Here is a 21,574-nt window from a genome sequence, read left to right as displayed (position 1 = left end):
TCTATAATAAACTGTCAAAATTGAACAATTGAATTTTAAGGTTAAAAATTTCGCATTTTTATTTATTGAATTATTCGACTTCTATGCAAGTTAAATAAAACATTGAATAGTTGAATTAAAGCCAAAACAATAAGCTTTAAGATGCATGTATAAACATGTTTGTAGATATAACTGTTTTTCTGTAAGACACTGTCCATTTCTAGCATTAAAAAAGTGAACTGAAATATCTATAGTCTTGTAATTAGATAATGTTAAAATACTGTTATAATCATGATACTAATTTGAGTTGTGAATGGGAAAAAACTATTAGGAAATAACTCATTATCTAAACATGAATGCGCAAACGAAATTCTATGATTAAAATCAAACATTTACCTCTGAGAGAACGCTATGTGACGTAACGTTACGTAATCTCTCAGGATTTTACATTATGCTATGGTATGGTATGGAAGGAAGGAAGGAAGTAAATAGCCTCTAATCAAATACGAAACTGGCGTCCGATGAGCGGGTCAAAGTTTTCTTTAATGAATGTTTGTCGTTGGCAAAGTTTACCAGCTGAAACTTTAATTAATCCTCCGACCGTGCTGCACCAAAATCGATTTGCAGAAATCGTTTGATCTATCTCAGTCTGACAATTTCTCAATCTGCAAAAAAAAAAAAACTTTTCCGCTTCCGGACAATTTCCAACTTCCCGCGCGATTTCCAAACCATCCAATATAATAATAAAAAAATAACATCATTTTTAATCCTTCCGCGATGGTTTTTTTTTAACGTCGAGCCTTTTCAGCGAACTTTTAATTAGTAATTAATGTGTCTAGAAACTTTTCATCTTTGGATGAATTTAAAAAAAAAAGCAGAAGAGTAACTCCAATTAGATGTTCGGAATGTGTGTGTACGTGTTTTCAGTTTCTGAAACTTTCTCAATATCTGGATGCATTCTGAGCACTTCTCCTAAGAGTTTATCTTTCCCTCTATTCCATCAATCTAAATCTATATATAGTAGTTTTCGGTGAATATTGAATGTTGGGATTTAAAACTTAAACGCTCGGAGCGACATCTGTGAAAAAAACTTGAAGAATTTCATTAAAATTTCAGTAATTCTAAGTCTTTTGTTTTGAAACAAAAATTCTAATTTGTTTGAGTATTATTTACATAGTTTCGAAAAGAACTTGGAAAATCAAGAAAATTTGAATAAAAAATTAATGTAATTAAAAGATACATTTTATCACTTGCTGCATTTATCTAAATCTAATATAGATATGATCGTTGAATTTCTCCGAATGTGGAGATTAAAAAAATTGTGATGAGACGGATGAAGAGAAAACGCGATAAAACAGATTGAAATGAATCGTGGGGGGGGGTAGGGAAAATTAGCGAGTTTTCCAGGGCGCGCGCCATCAATCCGCGATGCAATTAAAAACCCAATTAAAATGCCGTCAACGCGACGGCTTCAAAAAAAACCCGCCTCCGTTCCGTTTCTCCCTGATTTTATCACACCGGTTACCAACTTTTTAACATAACAAATCAAGGCGTAATTGAAAATCGCTACAGCAGAAAAAACAAACGACAGCAGAACGACAAAAAAAAACAATAAAATCGCGCGGTTTTTATCACCGTTACTAATATTATATTTTTCAATTTTGTCATTTGTTTCATTGCTTGTAACAGTGTTTCCCAAACATATTTACATTGCTTTATTGCTACAAAATCTAGTCTTAATTAATCATAAAATATTTCTAGTTTGATTAAACATAATTAAGAAAATAACAGTTTTTTTTTTATAAAATTGTCTAAAAATGAAATATATTTCTATTAAGAATATTAAACTTTATCAATATTTTTTTTATGAATTACACAGAATTTGTAAAAATTTGAAACGAAAGATAGATTTTTTTGACTTATAGGTATTAGGTTTAATATAAATCTTTAAATTATTAAATTTTTAAATTATTAAAAATGTTACATACTTAACATTTCTGATTATATCATTCAGCTGGAATTTAATTTGTTTAATTGCAGTTTATGAAACGTGAAACAACGTGATGCAATTAGTGTGTGTGTGTATACTTTTTTTTTTGTATTTACTTCTATTAATTAAATAAAACGTGCATCAATTAAAATGCAGCGCACGAACGGTTTTCATTTTCATTTAAATTATTTGATCCGTTTTTCAAATTAAAATATTACTTTTTTATTATCATACTTTTGCAACTTTTAACTATTTTACTTAATTTAATTATAAATAAACATTGATGAATGTAGATGAAAATATAATATACTTGTATACGTTTTGTTTTCATAGAGAAATTATGGAGTTATGAATGAATTATATAAGAATAGAGAAATTTATATAAATGCAACGGAAATATAAAAACGGCATTCCTGTTCTGAAATTTTACGGTTTTTCCGAGTAACATGTTTTCATGACAACACAAAAGTTGCATTTGTCGCACGACGCGAAACGTCAGCGAGGAAAAGTGCACGAGCGGAAAATGTTAAATGGATGGCACATGTTACATGCATACGAAACATTTTCACAACAACGAATATAAAAAAATAAATATTGTATGAGAAAAAGTTTAGTCTCTTCCGTCCATCTTTTTCAAAGTTGTTTCATATTTTTCTCTTTAATAACTTTATTTAAATTATTAGCTATAGTTTTAGCTTCAATTTGTGTATTCATTTATTAATATAGCTATCTTAGTTATTGAGATATTAGTAAAATTCAATTATTTCAACTTTCACAGAAAATTACAAAAATACTAACCGTTTCACAAATCTGCAAATATATTCGTTTTATTCCTTATACATTTAGCTTTAATTTGTGTTTTAATTCAATATTATATCTATCCTAGTTTTTGAGATATTAGCCAAAATCTAAAGATACTTCATTTATAAAAGTTTCAAATTTGACAATAAATTACAAGAACACCTTATTTATTGAGATTTTTATGGACTCTGGATTGTTTCAACTTTCACAGTAAATTACAAGAATACTAACCGTTTCGCAAATATGCAAACATATTTATTTTATTCCTTATACATTTAGCTTTAATTTTTATTTTAATTGAATATTATATCAATCATAGTTTTAGAGATATTAGCCAAAATCTAAAAATACTGCATTTTCAAAAGTTTCAAATTTGACAATAAATTACAAGAACACCATGTTTACTACAAAGATGAGTCAATGCACGTTTTAATCCCTAAACTTTTAGCTACAATCTGTATAATAAATGATTAATCTGAATTTGATGGTTTTGAAGATACAAGTAAAAATCTAAAGACATTGCTTTGCAAAGAAAACTAGTATTTTGTTTTCGCTATTGTTTATGCTCGGCTTTTGTTTATGCGAGAGGATAGAGATCACAGTTGGTTTTGGCTACGATGATGATAATACACGGAAGCGTAACTGTCGCTATCTGCGATTCCAACGGATGCACAGGACAAAGGGTCTGAAATGTAATTGTCCCGAACGGCCGTGTACATCCTCTCTCTCTCCCTCTCTCTCTCATTGCCTTCGTGTACATCTCTCTTTGTCTGCTGCACAAACAGATATGAGGGCAAACCCTTTCGCGCCGAAGGGACTGAAATTTACACTGGACACGGCTTATTGCGAATCGATTCCCGAAACCCAAATCATAATTATAAACAAACCGACATTCGCGAAATGAAAATCCCCCCAAATGTGCAGCAATTTTGATGAAAAATCTCAATAGATTATGAACAAATATTGATTCTGTGAAACGTAAACATTTGTTTATATTTCGACTCGATTTAAAGAAAAATGTATCTACTCGAATGAACGAGTAGAGTGATATTTTTCGTAGTGGAAAAAGTCGAATGTTTTCGTTGAAAACGTGCGCTCAATATTTTCTTTTCATCATAGAGATTCTCGTGAGAGGGGAACGACGACGACGTTCTGGATCTTTCAGCGTATTTACCGTTCCAACATCTTTTTTTTTTTCTTCTATCCTTCGCTGTCTATATATATTTTTTTCTAGCTCGGGGCGGTTCGTGAAGCAAGGAGTGTATAGCGAACGTTGGTAAAAAGCTAACAAAAGGAAAGGAAAAGATAGAGATAGAGTGAAAAAACAAGGATAAAGTCCGGATAAAATCCTGCCGTTGCAGAATTGATCAGCGGGGACGGATCGAGCGCGTGATCCGCAGGATAAGCAGGAATTTCGCAATCATTAGTCCTTCCGCAGCTAAACGTTTCGTTTTATGATATAATTACAGCTTTAAGCTGGAGATTTGTTACGGAACTTACGGTTACACTAACAGTATTTCTTATCTAACAGATCTTGATATGCACAACGGAATGGACATATTTATCAATGTCTTTTCTACCGATTTAGCTTAACTTTCATCATTAATAACCTTTGTATAATTATATAAGAAAAAATACAATTGGGTTGGCAAGAAACTAGTTTCGGTATTCACAAATAGATAGCGTTCTGTTTGTTTTGAAGCATTTTCACTTTTGTCATTTGAAAAATGTCACTTTTAGCTTCCTTTAGAAATTTTGTTTGCAGGGACAATTTTAATGAATGTGCAAAAACGAACATTTTTATTTCCGTAAAACTTCTTAGGTTTAAAAAGCGTTATGTGAAGTGTATGATGTTGATAGTTTAATGGAATGCACGTACCAGAATTGGTTTAAAAATACATATTTTTTGATGACAAAAGTATTAATTTAGTTATCTTATTTATTGAGATATTTATGGACTCTGGATTGTTTCAACTTTCACTGTAAAATTACAAGAATACTAACCGTTTCGCAAATATGCAAATATATTCGTTTTACTCCTTATACATTTAGCTTTAATTTGTGTTTTAATTTAATATTATAACTATCATAGTTTTCGAGATATTAGCCAAAATCTAAAGATACTGCATTTTCAAAAGTTTCAAATTTGACAATAAATTACAAGAACACCATGTCCATTACAAAGATGAACCAACGCACGTTTTAATCCCTAAACTTTTAGATATAATCTGTGTAATAAATGATTAATCTTAATTTCATAGAATTGGTTTAAAAATACATATTTTTTGATGACAAAAGTATTAATTTAGTTATCTTATTTATTGAGATATTTATGGACTCTGGATTGTTTCAACTTCCACAGTAAATTACAAGAATACTAACCGTTTCGCAAATATGCAAACATATTAATTTTATTCCTTATACATTTAGCTTTCATTTTTGTTTTAATTTAATATTATATCTATCCTAGTTTTCGAGATATTAGCCAAAATCTAAAGATACTGCATTTTCAAAAGTTTCAAATTTGACAATAAATTACAAGAACACCATGCCTATTACAAAGATAAGTTAATGCACATTTTAATCCTTAAGCTTTTAGATATAATCTGTGTAATAAATGATTAATCTTAATTTCATAGAATTGGTTTAAAAATACATATTTTTTGATGACAAAAGTATTAATTTAGCTATCTTATTTATTGAGATATTTATGGACTCTGGATAGTTTCAACTTTCACAGTAAATTACAAAAATACTAACCGTTTCGCAAATATGCAAACATATTCATTTTATTTCTTATATATTTAGCTTTAATTTGTGTTTTAATTTAATATTATATCTATCCTAGTTTTCGAGATATTAGCCAAAATCTAAAGATACTGCATTTTCAAAAGTTTCAAATTTGACAATATATTACAAGAACACCATGTCTATTACAAAGATGAGTTAATGCGAGAAAACTAGTATTTTGTTTTCGCTATTATTTATGCTCGACTTTTGTTTATGCAAAATATATTTTTACTAAATTATTGGGTTGGCAATAAACTAGTTTCGGTATTCACAAATAGATAGCGTTCTGTTTGTTTTGAAAGATTGACATCTTTTAGCTTCCTTTAGAAATTTGATTTGCAGCTGTTAGTTTAGGGACAATTTTAATGGAAGTACAAAAACGAATATTTTTATTTCCGTAAAACTGCTTAGGTTTACAAAGCGATATGTGAAGTGTATGATGTTAATAGTTTAATAGAATTCACGTGTCAGAATTGATTTTAAAAAAACATATGTTTTGATGACAAAAGTATGTATACAAAAGAAAGAGTTGCATCGAACATAATTTCTTGTCAACCTAATATTTTTCAAATTATATAAAATAAATTAAACAATTTTGCACAGTAAATTATCATATTTGTTCATATTTATTTAAAATTTGATAGTTTTAGATCACATTTTTATTATAAATAATGCTAGATCAAAGCACTCTTAGTTTAAACTCGATTAAACTTTAAACGATTATGGACTGAACGAACACAGTTTCATTATTTTTTTCATCATTGTGTTTGAGTATAATGTCTTAATAGGATTAAGGTTTGCTTAAAATGGGAATCTTAATGGCTCGGAGCGTCGGTAATGCGCCTCTAAAAATAGCCCACTCTCTCTCCGAACACAACGTAATCAATATCAATTCCGATATGTGTGTCTATTCAATGCAACACATCGCACGAGTAATCCGTCAATGTCAACCTATCCGAAAAGCTCTTTTCTATTATTTTATTTAGCTTTTTTTTTTCTTCTTCTCCTCCCATTTCCCCATTTTCGCTCCGCCGACTTTTATTTGGTTGGTCTCAACTTCGAAATGCCTCAGTTGCCGTGCGACTCCTGCATTTTTTATTAAATCCGCAAAATTTGATTACGCCGCAGAATCCGAGCGGGGAAGAACCGCACACAAACGAAATAAACGGCGGATGCGCCGGGTACCGCACACACACACAAAATTTAATCTGCTGCATTCTTGGATATTCGATATGTGTGTATAGTTCATTTTTCATCAATAATGAAATCGTCTAAGTCTGAAAATTGCATTGATATTACTAAAGTTTCTGAACACAATTTTCATAATGATATTTTGTATAAAAAGGAAAAGAAATCATTGGAAATGACTAGATTTTTATGTATATTAATATGTACAATTTAATAAAGTGAATTTGAAATAAAATTTGCTAATTAATTAGAAAAGTAACTAAAAAATCTCAATAATTAATATTTTTAATTTCTTACTTGTAAGTAAATATGGTTGCCTGTTTGCTGTGTTTTATTTCTTTGTCTCTTGTCAAGTAACTGTCACTATTACATAATAAATGTTTCTTAACATGTAGGTCACGACCCAAAGTCAAGTTATTTTTTTAATGGATTGCGAAATGACAGCTGTCACCCTGTGTCAAAGTGAAGAACTGATGAAATACGCTTAACAATTGTATCGCTGCAAACAAATATATGTATAATGAATAATGCACAATAAATATGTATAATGTTTGTAAATTAATTAGAAAAGTAACTAAAATATCTCAATAATTAATATTATTAATTTCTTACTTGTAAGTAAATATGGCTGCCTGTTTGCTGTGTTCATTTCTTTGTCTCTTGTCAAGTTACTGTCATTATTACATAATAAATGTTTCTTAACATGTAGGTCACGACCCAAAGTCAAGTTATTTTTTTAATGGGTTGCGAAATGACAGCTGTCACCCTGTGTCAAAGTGAGGAACTGATGAAATACGCTTAACAATTGTGTCGCTGCAAACAAATATGTTTAGTCGCGTTATTAAAAGCTTGTGAAACGCTGTTATTACAGTTATTACACAATAAATATGTATAATGTTTGTAAATTAATTAGAAAAGTAACTAAAATATCTCAATAATTAATATTTTTAATTTCTTGCTTGTAAGTAAATATGGTTGCCTGTTTGCTGTGTTTTATTTCATTGTCTCTTGTCAAGTTACTGTCATTATTACATAATAAATGATTCTTAACATGTAGGTCACGACCCAAAGTCAAGTTATTTTTTTAATGGGTTGCGAAATGACAGCTGTCACCGAAGTGAAACACTCTTTGCAATTGAGGTCGCAGTACAACAACCAGCAAATATGTTGACAGCTGTCACCCTGTGTCAAAGTGAAGAACTGATGAAATACACTTAACAATTGTGTCGCTGCAAACAAATATGTTTAGTCGCGTTATTAAAAGCTTGTGAAATGCTGTTATTACAATTATTACACAATAAATATGTATAATGTTTGTAAATTAATTATAAAAGTAACTAAAATATCTCAATAATTAATATTTTTAATTTTTTGCTTGTAAGTAAATATGGTTGCCTGTTTGCTGTATTTATTTCTTTGTCTCTTGTCAAGTTACTGTCATTATTACATAATAAATGTTTCTTAACATGTAGGTCACGACCCAAAGTCAAGTTATTTTTATAATGGGTTGCGAAATGACAGCTGTCACCGAAGTGAAATACTCTTTGCAATTGAGGTCGCAGTACAACAACCAGCAAATATGTTGGTTCACGAAATGACAGCTGTCACCCTGTGTCAAAGTGAGGAACTGATGAAATACGCTTAACAATTGTGTCGCTGCAAACAAATATGTTGAGTCGCGTTATTAAAAGCTTGTGAAATGCTGTTATTACAGTTATTACACAATAAATATATATAATGTTTGTAAATTCATTAGAAAAGTAACTAAAATATCTCCATAATTAATATTTTTAATTTCTTACTTATAAGTAAATATGGTTGCCTGTTTTCTGTGTTTCTTGTCAAGTTACTGTCATTATTACATAATAAATGTTTCTTAACATGTAGGTCACGACCCAAAGTCAAGTTATTTTTTTAATGGGTTGCGAAATGACAGCTGTCACCGAAGTGAAATACTCTTTGCAATTGAGGTCGCAGTACAACTACCAGCAAATATGTTGGTTCACGAAATGACAGCTGTCACCCTGTGTCAAAGCGAGGAACTGATGAAATACACTGAACAATTGTGTCGCTGCAAACAAATATGTTGAGTCGCGTTATTAAAAGCTTGTGAAATGCTGTTATTACGCAATAAATATGTATAATGTTTGTAAATAAATTAGAAAAGTAACTAAAATATCTCAATAATTAATATTTTTAATTTGTTGCTTGTAAGTAAATATGGTTGCCTGTTTGCTGTGTTTTATTTCTTGGTCTCTTGTCAAGTTACTGTCACTATTACATAATAAATGTTTCTTAACATGTAGGTCACGACCCAAAGTCAAGTTATTTTTTTAATGGGTTGCAAAATGACAGCTATCACCGAAGTGAAATACTCTTTGCAATTGAGGTCGCAGTACAACTACCAGCAAATATGCTGGTTCACGAAATGACAGCTGTCACCCTGTGTCAATGTGAGGAACTGATGAAATACGCTTAACAATTGTGTCGCTGCAAACAAATATGTTGAGTCGCGTTATTAAAAGCTTGTCAAACGCTGTTATTATAGTTATTACGCAATAAATATGTATAATATTTGTAAACTAATTATTGTGACATTTATTATTTAAGTTAGTAAATATTAATATGTGCCGATAAGTCGTTAAATATTCTTAAGTCTAACAAGTTGGTCATATAATAACGTAATAATTGTTAAGGAATTAATGAAAATACCCGGCGCATCCACGGAACTATAAATTGTAGCCTACTATACAAAGTTTTTCCTTTAATTTTTTGGACTATACATAACTTTGAGGTAATAGTGCAAGATGAGAATAGCACATGGGTCGAGCGTTTTAGTTATGCTTATGTGGGAAGGATGGTGATCATTTGAATAAGGGATAAAAGGGATGTAGGGCCATTAGTCTGCTAAATTGCAGGTGCTGCGCAAATCCGGGGAGGCCATACATTTCCTCTCTCTATCTCTCTTTTATCCCAGATTTTCATAAAACCCATTCCCGGGAAGAATGAATGGATGGAAAGGAAGCAGGGTTTTTCTGTTGTAAAAAAAATGTATGTTGGTAATTTGCATAATCAAGTTTCTACGCATTTTCAATTACGGCTCCCCCTGCTGGCCCGAATTACACCTAATTTTGGGACGCCGTTCTATGCGCCTAATCACCATCAATCTCCGTAAAGGAGGCGTTTGAAAAGCGACTTTTGAATGCTAACAACGTGATCATCATCATCATCAAAAGATCCAATTTAAATACAGTTTAATTGATTTATTTCTGTAAAGAATTTAAGAAAATTAAAATATTTTTGTTAACAATTTATTGAAACAAAAATTTGATAAACATTTTTATATTACTAATTTTCTTTTTGCATTTGTTTAGGTTTTGGATTGTTGCTATGGTAATAAAGATGACGGCATGAGCATCGTGGATCCTCGAGTTTGTCTGTTGGTGGTGCTGGTGTCGTCGTCGTGGTATGTGGGCGTTCGAGGATTGCAGAATGATCAGATCTGCAAGAGGAAGGAGTTGTCGCAGCAGGCTGGACGACCTCCGACCGGACTGACGGCCTCCTTCAACGTCACCGAGGCTGCATCTCGTCTCCTCGAAGATCTGACCACGAGAAACACTTCGGAAGCAACAGCAAAGCTTCTCCTCAGCAGAGAACAAGACGTTGCAGCCGTCATAGCCGAATTCACCGGGACCAGCATCCTCGTTCTGAACGTGCGAGGCACCATGAAAGTATTCCACAACGCGACCAGAAAAACAGCCGTCCTTTGGGATGCGTTCAATCAAGACGAAGGTGAAGGTTGGGTCGACTTCGTCTTGGATTGTTACACGACGCACAAGACCTGGCTGAGACCTTACAGGGTGAAAGGATCTTCCGGATCGAAGATCGGGCTGTTCGTCACCGTCGACCTCGACAGATGTGATCCCGTGTACGAGGAAGTGTTCGAGGGTCCTCCGCATTGCCATCAGGAATCCACCTACGTAAGACATTGCAGAACCCTCGAGTAAATCGCATTAACGTCACGCTCGTATTTCTAATTGACACTTAATCCTTGCCGGTGATTATTACAGATCAAAGGGCATCTTTCGCGAGCTTTCACTGAAGATATTTATCTCCGTAATTAAATCTTAACGAGATCAAATGTATCCAGCTCGGAAATCTCTTTAGTTTTATTTATTTTTTTCCCCTTTTATTTCCGTTTAATACCGTCGCTGCTCATTTTCTAAATACTTACTCTAAATAGAGAATAAAAAGACACAACTAATCACAATTAACAATTTTAAACTACTGGAATCTGCGTAAAGAATTGAATTAATTGCAAATCCAAAATTTCCAAGAAATTACTATAATTTTAATTTACTTTTGTAATTAATTTACAATATTAGGTAACATTTTAATTCAAATAAAATTGTTAAAACTATAACGCATTAGATAAGAAATTTGGAGATTGTTGAAAAATCACCTTATAAGGTTACGAAAACGCGTTTCGATGAATCACAGCGGTTCTGAAACGTTTAAACAATGTTTGACTCATCTGTTGCACCTGCGAATCTCAAACATTTAAACAATCCTCGTATTGAAACGAATTGTCTCGAATTGTCACGACGAAAACCTCACTTGTTTCTACATTTCTATGAGTCATGTACACCTGCAATTGCACCTGCGAATCTCAAACGTGTAAACAATCTTCGTATTGACACGAATTGTCTCGAATTGTCACGACTCGAATCGGCTGCAGCTGCAAGTGATAAACAAATCCTTATAAGTTTACGAAAACATCACTTGTTTCTACATCTCTATGAGTCATGTACACCTGCAGTTGCACCTGCGAATCTCAAACGTGTAAACAATCTTCGTATTGACACGAATTGTCTCGAGTTGTCACGACTCGAATCAGCTGCAGCTGCGAGCGATAAACAAATCCTTATAAGTTTACGAAAACATCACTAGTTTTTACATCTCTATGAGTCATGTACACCTGCAGTTGCACCTGCGAATCTCAAACGTGTAAACAATGCTCGTATTGACACGAATTGTTTCGAATTGTCACGACTCAAATGCGTCGCGATGAATCACAGCGGTTCTAAAACGGTTCAACAATAATCTTTACATCGATGACTCATCTGCACCTGCGAATCTCAAACATTGAAACAATTATATAAACGCGATTAGTCAGTGCGTTTTATTTGAAAATATTTGAAAAATATTGTAAGAAAATTTTTTTTAGAGAAATTTTCAAATTTTCAATCATTCGAACTTCTTACTGAATTGAATTATCTATAATATAAAATTAAATTTTAATTTTCAAACAGTTTTAATAAAAAAAAAAGAACTTAAGTTAAATTAAGACAGGTTTTGTCAGAAATGTTATTAATTAAATAACTAAATTTTAGGAAAAACGTCTACTTAACAAACTAACTATAACTAATTAGAAATACATTTCTGACTTAGATTATTTTTTGGATATTAAAGGAAACTTCAACTTTACAAACTACAGTAATTTCTCGCATAGTGCGGTTTCGTAAACATTTCAAAGGAAACTATTTTTTTTTATAAAATTAAATTATGTACGGTTCATTTTGAAAGTCAACTATGCGAGGTATTTCTGTAGGTGCAATTATATATTAACATAGAAAGGTATATGCTATATTCTAGTATGTAATTTGAATTGGTATATGTGGAATGGTATGTATGTGATCTTTGTACTTCTGTGACTAGATTCTAAATAAATAAGTAGTAGGTAGTTGAAGAGGATTCAGCCCCCCCAAGTGTACTTGGATAATAAATGTTGCAGTGCGTCTCCGGTCGTGAATGGGGCGATAAGGGCTCGAGCTATTGGTGTCGTTGTCAGGAGGGTTTCTACCGTCCCGAGGCCAATTTTACATGGAAAGGATTTTCCGGCGAGGACATCGAGAACGGTCTTATCGACTCTTACCGGTTCGTACACATTTATTTTCTTCCGCAAAATAAAATCCTATGCATTATTACATTTTCCCCCCCAACCAAAACAAAAAAAAACAACACTCCTTCGCGATTCGAAATTGAAATTCGATCATCATTTCCATGGCAATACGCAGCTGTCTCTTCGAGATTTAATTGATGCGATTAAGTGTTCAATAGTGTATTTGATTGCGAAAATACGTTTTCCACGGAATCAATTCCCCGGAATGAGTGTATACATCCACTAATCCACTGATTACACCTGTCGCAACCTGCATCAGATTTATCCATCCATTTCCAAATCCCACCCCATTCACTTCCGTCTATTTACGACCGTTTTTATGTGCCATTTGCAAATCGCGTAAATGGAAAAAGTATCGACAGATTTTTAATTATAAAAAAATATATAATATTTTCTCATTATATTCATCATTAGCTCTAATATTTATATAATTTATAGTCAATTAATCCAGTTTATAGACAATTATTCAATAAAATTGAAATAGAAAATTTAGTTTTATTAAGTTTATTTCCTGCATTATTTTTTTTTTAATTTAGCCTGAGATTCGAACTTTATACTTAAATTTTGTGATACAAGTAACGATATTAATAACGAAAGTTTCTACAATTAACCAAAAGATGGCGTCTCAAAATGTCATTGATATATAGAGAGAAAAAAAACAGTTTTTCTATTTCAAATTTGCTCTTAACTCTACGAAAACAAATTAATATTAAAATTTAAATTTTATATAATTTCTATTTAAAATAATTATGACGATTTTATTTTCATTTTCAATTTATACAGAGATTCGAACTCGCAACTTTTGTATCGAATTTGATGATTATTAGTAGGTTTATATTATAATGTTTATAGTTCCAAAAGATGGCGTTTTTTTCAAAATGTCATTGTTTTATGGGAAAAGAGTCTTCGTTTTCAGATTTTTAAGTCTAATTCAATGGGTTTCAAGAAAATGGAAAAAATATCGACAGATTTTTAATTATAAAAAAAATATATAACACGATACGAAACGATCTCATTAGCTCTAATATTTATATAATTTATAGTCAATTATTCAATAAAATTGAAATAGAAAATTTAGTTTTATTAAGTTTATTTCTTGCATTCTTTTTTTTAATTTAGCATGAGATTCAAACTCAAATTAAGTAACGATATTAGTAGTTTTTTTTTTCATTAAAATTAATATAAATACGAAAGTTTCTACAATTAACCAAAAGATGGCGTCTCAAAATGTAATTGATATATGGAGATTTTTTTTTAAATTTTAAATTTGCCCTTAACTCCACGAAAACAAATTAATATTTAAATTTTATACAATTTCCATTTAAAATAAATATTACGATTTTATTTATATCATAAAAGTATGATTTTCAATTTAATCAGAGATTCAAACTCGCAACTTTTGTATCGAATTTGATGATTATTAGTAGGTTTATATTAAAATGATTATAGTTCCAAAAGTTTCTACAACTAACCAAAAGATGGCGTTTTCTCAAAATGTCATTGTTTTATGGGAAAAGAGTCTTCGTTTTTAGATTTTTAAGTCTAATTCAATGGGTTCCAAGAATATGAATTATAAAAATTGAATCAGAAAATTTTCACTTTTTTATAACTGTGACTAAATCAAATATATATAAATCCAATTCATTAAATATGAAAAATTTAAAATTTCCAATTTTTCAAATACATTTTTTTTTAATTTAGCCTGAGATTCGAACTCAAATTAAGTAACGATATTAGTAGTTTTTTTTTTCATTAAAATTAATATAAATACGAAAGTTTCTACAATTAACCAAAAGATGGCGTCTCAAAATGTCATTGATATATAGAGAGAGAAAAACAGTTTTTTTTAATTTTAAATTTGCTTCTTAACTCTTCGAAAATAAATTAATATTAAAATTTTATATAATTTCCATTTAAAATAATTATTACAATTTTATTTTTATCATAAAAGTACCATTTTCAATTTATTCAGAGATTCGAACTCGTAACTTTTGTATCGAATTTGATGAGTATTAGTAGGTTTAGATTAAACTTATAATAGTTCCGAAAGTTTCTACAACTAACCAAAAGATGGCGTTTTCTCAAAATGTCATTGTCTTATGGGAAAAGAGTCTTCGTTTTCAGATTTTTAAGTCTAATTCAATGGGTTTCAAGAATATGAATTATAAAAATTGAATCAGAAAATTTTCACTTTTTTATAACTGTGACTAAATCAAATATATATAAATCCAATTCATTAAATATGAAAAATTTAAAATTTCCAATTTTTCAAATACATTTTTTTTTAATTTAGCCTGAGATTCGAACTCAAATTAAGTAACGATATTAGTAGTTTTTTTTTTCATTAAAATTAATATAAATACGAAAGTTTCTACAATTAACCAAAAGATGGCGTCTCAAAATGTCATTGATATATAGAGAGAAAAAAAAACAGTTTTTTTAAATTTTAAATTTGCTTCTTAACTCTTCGAAAATAAATTAATATTAAAATTTTATATAATTTCCATTTAAAATAATTATTACGATTTTATTTTTATCATAAAAGTACCATTTTCAATTTAATCAGAGATTCGAACTCGCAACTTTTGTATCGAATTTGATGGTTATTAGTAGGTTTATATTAAAATGATTATAGTTCCAAAAGTTTCTACAACTAACCAAAAGATGGCGTTTTCTCAAGATGTCATTGTTTTATGGGAAAAGAGTCCTCGTTTTTAGATTTTTAAGTCTAATTCAATGGCTTTCAAGAATATGAATTATAAAAATTGATTCATAAAACAAACTGTGACTAAATCAAATAATATAAATCTAATTCATTTAACATAAAAAGTTTTAAATTTCCAATTTTTTAAATAAATTCCCATTTTTTTTCAAACACGAACGGAGCTTTACAATTCGTTATAGAAACTTTTAAATTTCCAATTATTTTTTTTTTTCAAATACAGATTTGTTAATTGGACGAACGAACCTCAATTGATAATCGAATGAAATGCGCCGCAAATTAACTAACAAAAGAAAACGCGTGTGTGCGTCCTATGTATATCAAACATTTAATGCCAAATTGCGGACTGATGGACCGATTAAAAGCCGTTAATTGAATTCAGACTCCATTCACAGCGTAATCCACTTTAATCTATGTTTAATTACATTATTTCCTCGGTGCGGTACCAACAAAGTGCTCCCTAATTGCACCCACCGTTTATTTTACTTCACATAAAAACAAAATATTACACAACCAGTCTAGTAAACGAAGACAACAAAAAAAAAAGTATAGGAGAGAAGCAGCAACATAAACAAGATGTAGCGTAAAGCTTTTACGGAACAATTTACGTCCGACCCGGGGAAACGTGACTCCCCGTACTTTTAATGCGATTCTGTTTATTTATTTTTTAAATTTTCTTTTTCCCGACTCGTTCGCATTGGGAATCTCAAAAGCATAACAAATGCATATCCATTACACGAGAAGTAATAAAATGGATAGAGCAAGCAAGCAAGCAGTGTTGCTATGGCTACTGGCACTTTGTTTCCATGGTTGCGAGTTGCTGCTGTCCGTTTAAATTTCAGTTTAATTCGGTGGATCTAATAATATCGCGTTTTCCGGTGGCGATGCAAATTGAATGGGTGGAAAAGAGAAGAAAAGTAGGAGGCATTTCACTCAGACGCGGAAATCTGGGACGACGGAATCGTTTAATTGCATTTCCTACTACAGTTTTTATTTCATTTTTTTTATATACAAATATACACTCTAGATATATAACTTAGTTACATAAAAAGATGCATACACGCTGCAACAAACGTGATTAGTAATGAACTCAAAACTAATTTCCATAGTTTCAATTTTATTTTTATTATAAATATACAGCAATACCTCGCATAGTGCGGTTGCTTCAATATCAAGCACTATTTGAGGACTTTAAAATCTCATCAAATAAATAATAAACCGCATAAAAGAGACTTGACTATAGAAAAATTTAAAAATATAACCGTACTGTAATGAATCTGCACTGATCGAAGCCGCACTATGCGAACTATTGCTGTTTTCTTATATTAAAATTATGTTTTTTTTTTATATATATTAAACCTCTTTATAAACTGTCATAAAAGAAACGTTACCATTTCATTTTGAAATAAGTTTTAGACTACTCACACTAACTTAATTCTCTCACTTTGAGGTTGATGATCAGTAATTTAACTAATTCTGATGTAAGTTTATCAGAATTACATAAACGTGTACATCTGCAAATGCAGTTACAATTAGTTTTCCGAAAGCTTTAATTGCCGGACCGGACCGGACGAATCGGTGGAAGCTTCTGGCGAAAGAGCATGCAAACAATTACGTAAACTGCGAACGCTGTCGGAGCGCCAATTAACATCTGCAGAGATGCGGACCGCAGCCGTAATTACACTCGAAACACAAATTGCAAATCGGCTCCATTTTTTTAAAATATGATGATTACTGCCATCATAATGATGATAATGATGATGCTGATGATGTTCACTAGGGGATTCTCACCCACATTCCGCTAATTCAATTCCGGAAGAACCCACAAGTCCTTCCAATTAAAGGCTGAATCACGTCAAACGTATTGAACTGTTTCCCTTTCGAATTGTCGGACAATTCTATTTTCAACAAGAAATAACAAATATAATAAGAATTTCAATTTGATGTCTTCGCAAGGATTAGGAAATATCTTAATTGGATACAAGAGAATTTATTGTCAATTTGAATTAAGAGTTTTCGACTATTGAAATTTGAAACGTTTTTTAGGATTAGTAAAATTAGATTAAGAGAGTTTAGTGTTAAACTGGATTGAACGAGTTTTTGAATTTCGGTAACTGAAACAACCAAAAACTAATACTAAAACAGATTTTTTTTAATACTTTCTCGGTATTAATAAAGCCTTAATTTATATGAAATTGTAAACGATTCAAATCGTGTTGCGTTGCTTTGGGGGTAGTGTTACGCAATAAATTCGTCTTAATCGATTTTGGATTACATTCGTTTCGGATTATGCCGAGAGAGGGCGGCTCGAAATCCAATTTTCGAACGTACCATGGCAACTCGATTAAGCAAAATAGAACAGTGTTAGGTACGTGTATTTTAATATTAATCTCGTTCCCCGTTAAATCATGCTATAATTACAAAAGAACGATGAGATACATTATGTAACAGCGGTTCTCAAAAGTTTGTTCATCTTCTCTCGCCCTTTTATGAATATTTGATTGGTTTAAATTCAATCTTATTAATTAATAATATTGTATTGATTTTGTTGCTCCATTTACACTGTAAGACACAAACTACATGTTACATCTGATAAGTATTTGTCTCATATCAAATTTAGTGTTTATATTATGAAATTTATTTAGTTTCACGCAATTTGTCTTTCGTGACTGCAACAAAATATCTAAACTAAAGAATTGAGTAAAAACATTTCGTTCATTGTTTGGATGTTCGTAACTTTGTCATCATAGCGGTTGTACGCTCACCGATTTTTGCTTACAAACGAGTTAATTAAATGGGTTTGGCGCACGGAAGTTCCGTGTTTCGGGTGCAAACACCGACATGTAAATATGTAACCGACATGGGCAAACTTTGCCTTCGGAACGCAACAAAACAGAATAAATCACCGTCACCGAATTATACACCCCAATTTTTTTTTTCTATTTATTACCGAAAAACTTTTACCCGATCGATTCGAACCGAACCGAGAGAGTTATAGTATTTTTTTTTACTCCAAATCCGCTTTTTTTTGTTCGCATCAAAACGGATTAGTTTGCCCTTTTTTTTCACCCTCCGAACAGTTCAACGTCAACATGTTTTAGTTTCATACGCAAAATGAATAAATAACGCAAATTTTACTAGAATTTGTTGAAATATTTAAAACTTGTATTATTCATTTAAATTGCTAATTTTAAGTACGCATTACTTGAGAAGTAATTGAAAAATCGCTTGAAAAATATCGTCTAATAATCAACTTGAACTGAATCTACTCAATTATTTTCAAAACACGTTGCTTAACTCTAATAAACTGTCAGATATCAAGACGCCATCTAGCGATGAAAATGTTTAAAATCGATATACAGATGAGCACAACTTTGTTAAGTGAATTTATTATGATACTTTGTGCGCTCTTTCATCTCCCGTATTTTTATTCGTCTCTCGGGTCGAAGAGAAAGAGGAAAATAATGAAAACGAATTTTTGCTTTTCGACGTAATTAGGTAAACGGGAGGCGCGTCCGGAAAGTTTCCATGGCGAAAAGAAAAAAAATATGAAAAGAAGGGAAAAAGAAGTTTCCGGAGATGCGAAGGAAAAAAAATCGCGAAGGCGGTTTCTCACTTCAATTATTTTCGGGTCTTTGCAGCAATTTCAGAAAGACGTCCGGTTTTCTTTCTTTCTTTCTTTCTTTTTCACTTCCTTAACATTCATTTAACCGAGAACCCAAAAACAAACAAAAAAAAAATGTAATCGTGCTGCGGTCTCTCGTTGATCTTAATTAATTTCGCTCCGTCGATTTCAAATGCTCTCCATTTTTTTACTAACTAAAAAAAGAAACATACGTTTTTCTTAAATTAAGAATCTTAACAAACCTTTTCATTTTTTTTAATTAATATACATCGAATGTATTTATTATTATTTTTTTTATTTTTCATACTTTTTAGTAATAATTATCAGTTTGTTTTGTTATATTCATTAATTTACTAACAAAAGTGTTGAATTAAATAATTATTAATGAAACTTGCTGAAATTGTTGTAAAAACAATTGAAAGGGATGAAATGACTTATTTACATATTGCATTGTTATCCCAGCTTACTAATAGGATAATGCCTGAATTTATACCGAAAACGCGAACAAAAGCTTTCACTCTCTCTCTCTCTTGAAACGGTTGCTATGGTAACCAGATTACATTGGCGTTTAAGCCACCCGCAACGTAAACTTTTCAAGCCGTAAACAGTTTACGAAGTACAACGGAAAAAAAAAGAAGACAACTCCTGAGACTACTAAATCCAATCAATTATGCTGAGCTAATGAACGAATATTTTCCATACCTCCCTCAACTCAATTAAGAAGTTTTCCTTATTGAAATCCGCAATTAATTAACCGAATGTCGCGTCAAGTTGGTTCTGAAACTTTAACCGAATTCGCAGATGCGAGGTATGCCCAGCTCACTGCGATATCTGCACGAAGGGTGGAATCTGCTCCGCCAAGAGAGACATCTACCTGAGGACCGTGATCATGGGGCTGCAATTATCCTGCATGGCCGTGACCATCATAATGGCGTTGGTCGTCTTCAAGCAGAGGAAATGCAAAGTCAGTGTTTTTTCTCTCTCTCCGATTAATCAGATCAAAAAAAAAATATATAATTTTTTTTTTTGCAGACGATCGCTTCGGGGATGTGGACTATCTTGGAAACCATCCTCTTGGGAATCTTCCTGCTTTATTCGACGGTAAGAAGTGAAACAATGTGTAAGAGGAAACGGGTTTAATTTAAGGAATTCCCCTAGTCTTTTCCAATCTCCGAGATTCGTTGCGCCATGTTCTATTCATGTTGTGTTTTGTAATTCAAATGGACGACAAATTCATCCCTCTCCACCATCAACAAACGTCTTTCATTTGTCAGAGTAAAGCACTCTGCGACGTTCATCCCTTAAGACTGTCATTCGTCCTTTTGTCCTTTCCACTACCAATATTTCTTTACTTTCAAAGGAAAAGAAAAGAAAAGTAAAGAACTTAGGAATGCAACTGGCAATAATTTAATGGAGGCAATGTAAAGATCGTAAAACTCTGTTCCTCCTTTCTTCTGGATTTACTTGATAGTGGTTTGCGCGCAATTCATTCCGTTTAAAGAGCTTTTATCGCCGACACCACAAAGCGCTAAAGACCTCTTTTAACACTCCGCGCAATTGCCGAACACAATGGACGTCCTAGTTCAAGGATAAATGGTGGAGGGCGCAATAATCGCCATGGCAACAGGCGTTACTTCAACGCCAATTTGGTTGCATACCTGACGCTCTTAACATCTGCAAATTAGTTTCGAAATACTGCAATTTCTTTAAAGCTTTGAAATGTTTGTATACTAACAAATTGAAAATGGGTTATATAATTAGTAAATAGAGTTGCATACGTGGCAGCAAATTATTTATATTTAGTTTAGACTTTCTTAGCTTAGATTGGATGTAAATTACTTATTGATTCTTAATGAATTAAGTTGGATTAAGATTAATTGATGGTTGTGAGGAGGGGAGAGAAAGTAATTCGAATAATGGATTAAATGGACAAATCGGTTTAATGAACTGAAACCCAACGATGTTTGTCCTTGGGGAAACGATTGGTTTTAGAGGGGGAGAAGGAAATTACCTTCAACCTATTTCTACGATCGTCGTATTCCATTTCGCTTTGCTTTTCCAAGAAAATTAGTTTTCCGAGACAAACAAATTTCTTGGATACAATCAAGAAAATTGAATATTATGTATTTCATAAGAGAGAAATGTCGTTCCAGTAAAAGAAAATGATAATGAAAAGAAGTAATTACACAGACATAACGAGAATTTTCTAGTAACTAGGCAATTATACGCAATAATTGAGAATATTTGTTTGCTCTTGAACAAGTATTAAAAATGCTTTTATAATTTTTTTATCTACTCAACTGATATTTCGCACTTTCATACATTTATGGGTCTAAACCAGTGATTCCCAAAATGGTCTACATCGACCCCCAGGGGTCTACGACAACCTGCAAGGGGTCTAATTCAGCGAAAAAAAAAATTGGGGGTCCATGAAATGAAAATGGGGGTCCACGTTAGTGGATCTCAACCGGTGGCAATCGAAATCCCGACAATCAAAATCCAGACATTCGACTGTTC

The 21,574-nt window shown here is 31.7% G+C and overlaps 1 protein-coding gene across 3 annotated transcripts in view; it reads left to right on the top strand.

Annotated features, from left to right (window-relative positions):
• Window positions 1-10,128: 10,128 nt before the first annotated feature.
• LOC108557667 (probable G-protein coupled receptor 158) overlaps window positions 10,129-21,574 on the top strand; it is a 33,916-nt gene continuing 22,470 nt past the window's right edge. For all 3 annotated transcript variants that reach the window (XM_017914282.1, XM_017914281.1, XM_017914280.1), the window contains exons 1-4: window positions 10,129-10,728; window positions 12,543-12,685; window positions 19,859-20,021; window positions 20,090-20,158. In XM_017914282.1, the coding sequence (XP_017769771.1) occupies window positions 10,159-10,728; window positions 12,543-12,685; window positions 19,859-20,021; window positions 20,090-20,158 (945 nt within the window). In that variant the 5' untranslated portion in view covers window positions 10,129-10,158. The remainder of the gene's footprint in view (window positions 10,729-12,542; window positions 12,686-19,858; window positions 20,022-20,089; window positions 20,159-21,574) is intronic.

The sequence above is a fragment of the Nicrophorus vespilloides genome, unplaced genomic scaffold (assembly GCF_001412225.1).
Source record: "Nicrophorus vespilloides isolate i.1.1-1 unplaced genomic scaffold, Nicve_v1.0, whole genome shotgun sequence".
NCBI classification, from domain to species: domain Eukaryota; kingdom Metazoa; phylum Arthropoda; class Insecta; order Coleoptera; family Silphidae; genus Nicrophorus; species Nicrophorus vespilloides.
This window is presented reverse-complemented; position numbering and strand designations above follow the sequence as displayed.